At 39.1% G+C, this 4,974-nt stretch overlaps 1 protein-coding gene across 1 annotated transcript in view; it reads right to left on the bottom strand.

Annotated features, from left to right (window-relative positions):
- Window positions 1-65: 65 nt before the first annotated feature.
- The window catches only part of LOC107105211 (protein NLRC3-like), a gene marked incomplete at its 3' end in the record, with an annotated part of 35,430 nt that continues 30,521 nt past the window's right edge, over window positions 66-4,974 (bottom strand). The window contains exon 4 of the mRNA XM_015405337.1: window positions 66-249. Coding sequence (XP_015260823.1) covers window positions 66-249 — 184 coding nt within the window. The remainder of the gene's footprint in view (window positions 250-4,974) is intronic.

Here is a 4,974-nt window from a genome sequence, read left to right as displayed (position 1 = left end):
CTGAGGCAACACAATTCACTTCTACAACTGCTGGTGGGGTATTTGTTTCTTAAGGCTGCCCACACCTTGGGTCTTATTTGGTTGAATGGTATCTTGTCATACCGGTGTGAGGTCATGACCCCTGGAAGCTGGGCTTCGTCAAACACCCCCCTGGCTGCTGAGTGTCCTGCTGTTTTGATCAGCAGCGCCTTGATGTCTCCAGCGGCCAGATTGATGCCTCCAGTGATCTCTTCCAGCTTCTCTATCCACCTGTCAGCACCATCTGCCAACGGGGTCAGTCTTCCAGCAAGTGTGATCATGTCCATAAATGACCATGGCACATATCTGTCTTCTTGAGGTCCTTTAGACAGCAAGGGAGCCATATAGACCTCACTTTGCTCTTGCTCCGGTTCTAGCTGTTTTGTTTGGGATCTGGTCTGCATGGTGTGTGTGCCGTTTCGCACTATCTGCAGATCCACATCACATTCAGCTACGAGTGGCTCCTTTACACCTGCCCCTGGCCTGCTCCTTTTCTTGGACCCCCCATCAAATGGATGCTTTGGCGATATTATGTCTGGGCCTTCATCCTGCGCCTCAACGTTTTCCCAATCTGTTGCATCACTTTCCATTGCGCTTTCCTCCTCCTTACTTGCTTTGTCCATTAGGATCTTGGTCCTTGGACATGGTAGGTCTGTGTAATCATTTTTGGCCGCAATTATAAGCTGCTCTTCTTCCATTCTCCTCACTTTTTCTAAGTCTTCGTCTCGCCTTTTCTTCTCCTCCTTTTGTCTTTTTATTATCTCCTTTAACTTTTTTAGTTGTCTCATTTGTGCTTTCTCTTCCAACTCTTTCTCCCTATGGATGAGTTGTGTAAATGTTTCCTTCAGTTCCACCAAGTCCTTTTTTATATTTTCTGTCAGTGATTCGGTTTCATCCAAAAATAACTCGGTCCTGGGATCTGAGTGGCTTTTATATGTTGACTTGGTTCTGGGCTCTGAGCGACATGTGGGGCCTCTTGGGCATGGTGAATGTTTGTGACTTCTTGGGGGTAGGGAACAGCTCAGGGAGGATTTTCTCCTTACTTCTGGGGTTCTATCTAATTCTTCGTCCTTACTGCTGTAGTCATGTTCTTTCTGCTCCGTGTCACTCATTTCTTTTTCTGCTTCTTCCTCATCTTCTTCCAACACTAATTTAAGTTGTCCTGTAATCTTTCCCTTGCTACCTGGCTCTATTACTACGGGTTATTGGCCCGCTATGCTGGGGTGATAAGGTGGTGGTTTATGATCAGTGTAGTCAGGGGCTGTTGGACTCTTATGGTGTTCCATTTTAAAATACCGCAGGATGTCACTCTGTTCAGTATACTTCTGTTTTTTATGCAAATACATTCGGTCTCGTTTTTTATCTTTATCCCACAATTTTGTATCTACTTCATCACAACATGAAGGATCAAAGCTGCCCTCTTTAGGCCAGTGATTTTTCCCAGATGTTATCTTATGCCATTCTGTCATGCATTTTTGAATTTTGCGCTTATTGGATGGATGTGTCATTATTACCAGTTTGGCAGGCGTCAGCCCCTCAGTCTGTTTGCTCCCATTGGCTCCCATGGCAACCAGCAGTCACCCAACCCTTAGGGTATATGCTTATTCACCAACCTTTATAATCTTTATTAATTTTAATTTAGCCGGCTCTGCTCTTTCCAATACAGATCGTGTTTTATCTTTTTATTTTTCTTATTGTCTAATTATTCTACCTCTTTACTTTTTAGATCTCTTCAATTCGAGTTTAGGTTTTTTTTTTAAATAAAATAATAGTATTTTGTACTTTCAACTAAGAATTGAAACTCTATTATTTATATAAGATGATTTATAACACTAATGTTTATCATATAATTTTATATCCTATTTTGCAATCTTATTTTGGGACCTTGTTAATTTATTTTTATTCTTTTAACCATGTGTTTTCCAGTTACCAATTCTATTTATGGTTCCCAATTCTCTTAATTTTTAGGTTATTCCTTTTAACTATATTTTGTAATAATAATTTCTATTAATTTATTATTATATCTTTTAAGTTTTAATAATATTATAATCCTCACTTATTATTACTAATGTTTACCCCTTTTTCCCTTGGTAATAACTCTGTCACTCTTCACACAGACAAAGACACACAAAACAAATGATTATATATATATTCGACAGTACACTTCTACTCTTCCTCACTGTCTTCTACAGTGGCATACGTGTTTTCCCTGCTGTCCGGATTTACTCAGATAACTGAAAATAGATAACGTTCCCGGTAGAGCGGTACTATTTCTCCGATTATCGCTTAATCGGTAATACTCTGGCTATCCCTTAGCCTGGCTATCGCTTAGCCTCTTAATACCATAACACAATACAAGCTAGTTCATGGAGCATGCCAACTATCTTAGTCACCAATACCCTCACGTAACAGACGTACTTTAATGTTCCGAATCTATGGCTTCCACAGACTATGTCAAGCGCTTTGACCAATCTGTCCCTTTACCACTTGTCAACTCAGAACATCGCCTGTTAAGCTTGACTTATTCACAAAATAATTCCAACACAGAACAGTTCAAATACAGATTAATATAAACATTAATTAATACTCAACCATGCATTCACATATACACTCATACATACCTGGACCTTTCCTCAGCTTAGTCTGCCTTTTGTATATTCTTATATGATTACTTAATAAATTTGGAAACTTCTTTATTAATTTTGAAATACTAGTTTTTTTTAGGAGAGCCTGGTGGCACCTGACACCCACAAGCAGTCGCCGGAGGTTGGTTCCCCACTAATTTAGAAAATTATAACGAATTGACTCACCTTTTATGGTGAATTTTGGGCCCTTGGGGTTCCACGCCTTCCAACTGGTGCCTGCAGGTTGGTCCGACGCCTGTGGCTTGTGATTCCCAAAGACCACTTGAAAACCAGGATTTATTTGTGACCTGATTAAAGGTCCTTTCAAACTCCTGGATGAATTTCTCATATGTACAGTTTATTCTAGTTTTAGGCGGAAATCTGGTCTCCACCCATTCAAGGGCTTCACCGGACAGAAAAGAAAAGACAAAAGCTATCCTATCCTTATCATAAAGAAAACTAGAATCATGACATCCAAAAAACAACTGACACTGAAATAGAAATCTCCTGAGTTTTCTTGGATTGCCGGAAAATCTCTCAGGCAGAGAAGGGCTGAGTGCAGAAAACGACGGGCTGGGTTCTGACCAAAAAGGAAGATTATTATCTTGACGGGGAAGTGACGTCATTGACCTAGGAGACGGAAGTGAATTCGGAGCAGGACGTGCCGCTGACGTGGCGTTANCTAATCATGTTTTGGGTGTACTATTCCTTTAATCACATATTATGCCAAAATCACAAAGAAAATTAAATATCTACTGTGCATTTTAGGTTATGTTGTTAGGCCTTGCTGGATTTATGATTAGAATAAAATGTCAGTCATCAGTTGGACATGGTGTTAAAATATATTAGGATCACAGCAGCAAATGTTACAGGATCATTTCATAGCATGTTCAGAGCGGTAACTAGAGCGCTATGCTATGTGGATTTTAAACAAGCACCAACTTCTCTACTTGTCTTATTTTCCATTATCTTTAATGGATGTTATGTCTGTTTTGGTATAAACTTTGAATTTCTTTTGTTTTAGGTTTTGCACTCTTGACCCCTAAATGAACCTTAGCTTGAACCACAGGTCATCATCTCTTCTTCTGGCCACGTAGTCTGCTCATTGCTGTATCGCTGAGCCCTCCACAGGTGTTGCAGCTCTACTCTAATCCATTTTTTATAGTTACAGCTCCACATTTTAACTCATTCACAACATCCCTCTATGAGACTTTTTTTCTATCACTGTGGCATTTGACATTTCAAGTTGAGCTGCATTCTCCAGTGTTTTGCACAATAGTGCTTGTTTTTGTTTACATGTGATTGCATTTATTTTGCACCCCTGCCAAAATGATAAGTATTCATATATGTTTATTCCTCTGTGCTCAATGTTCAGTTTTATTACTAGTGCATATCTGTGTAATACTTGAAGACTAATTAGAAAAGTAGAAGAATATTTCAGTTGTTCATTTATTAATGTATGGAAAGCAAGGTTCAATGCTTTCCAGGTAAAACAAATAAACAAAATGGCCATAACACTTTTCCAACAATACTGGGGCACATATAGGTCAGAGCACAGTGTCACATAAGAACTGGAAAACATGGAAGATCTGTGTAATATTTGACCATCACATCATTTTTAGAAATTGCTCTTCCATCTTCTTCCCAAACAGCTCTTCATTCAGTTTTCTCTTCTCCTCCAACAGGTGGTCTTTGAGAACACAATCCTCACTCTTTCTGTTTTTTCTCATTTTGACCAACTTCCTACTTCTGTTCATCTTCATCCACTTCCTCACTCAGTTCTGTTTCAGTGTTGTCAGTCACAGGGTCTGTTTCTATAATCAGGTTGAACAAACTCAGTCTCCAATCCTCAACCCTGAATTGATTTAACCTAAGGTTGGAAACTCTTGAGTTTTCAGAGTTGAACACGTGGTAAAATATATCAAAAGACATCAGTGAATCCAAGATTCGACAAGTCACCATGACAACAGGCAACAGGAAGTGCCAATTTCACCCCAGTGGAACTAGAGATTTTAATAAAGCAAATTGGAGGAAAAAAAAGATAGAGAAACAAAACTACAACTCCAAAGGAGAGGAAGATGGCAAAGAAGAAGATTGCTACATAAGTTTATATGAAGTCTAATATGGCAGGCCGTTTGAACATATATTAGAAGCCCTCTCCTCTGTTGTTCCATTTCTAGATCACTAAAATACGATTCTTCCTGGTAAAATCCAATTCCCAGTCGGAACTGTAGTAATAGAGGTACTAAATTACATTTTTGCAGCAGAAAAGGAATTTCAGGAAGTAAAAAAACAAAGTTAACATTTCTAGGTATATAAAACTCAATGCTTA

The sequence above is a fragment of the Cyprinodon variegatus genome, unplaced genomic scaffold, assembly GCF_000732505.1.
Source record: "Cyprinodon variegatus isolate N-32 unplaced genomic scaffold, C_variegatus-1.0 Scaffold2153, whole genome shotgun sequence".
In the NCBI taxonomy this organism is placed as follows: domain Eukaryota; kingdom Metazoa; phylum Chordata; class Actinopteri; order Cyprinodontiformes; family Cyprinodontidae; genus Cyprinodon; species Cyprinodon variegatus.
The sequence above is the reverse complement of the archived record's forward strand: the minus strand, read 5'-3'. Positions and strand labels throughout refer to the sequence as shown.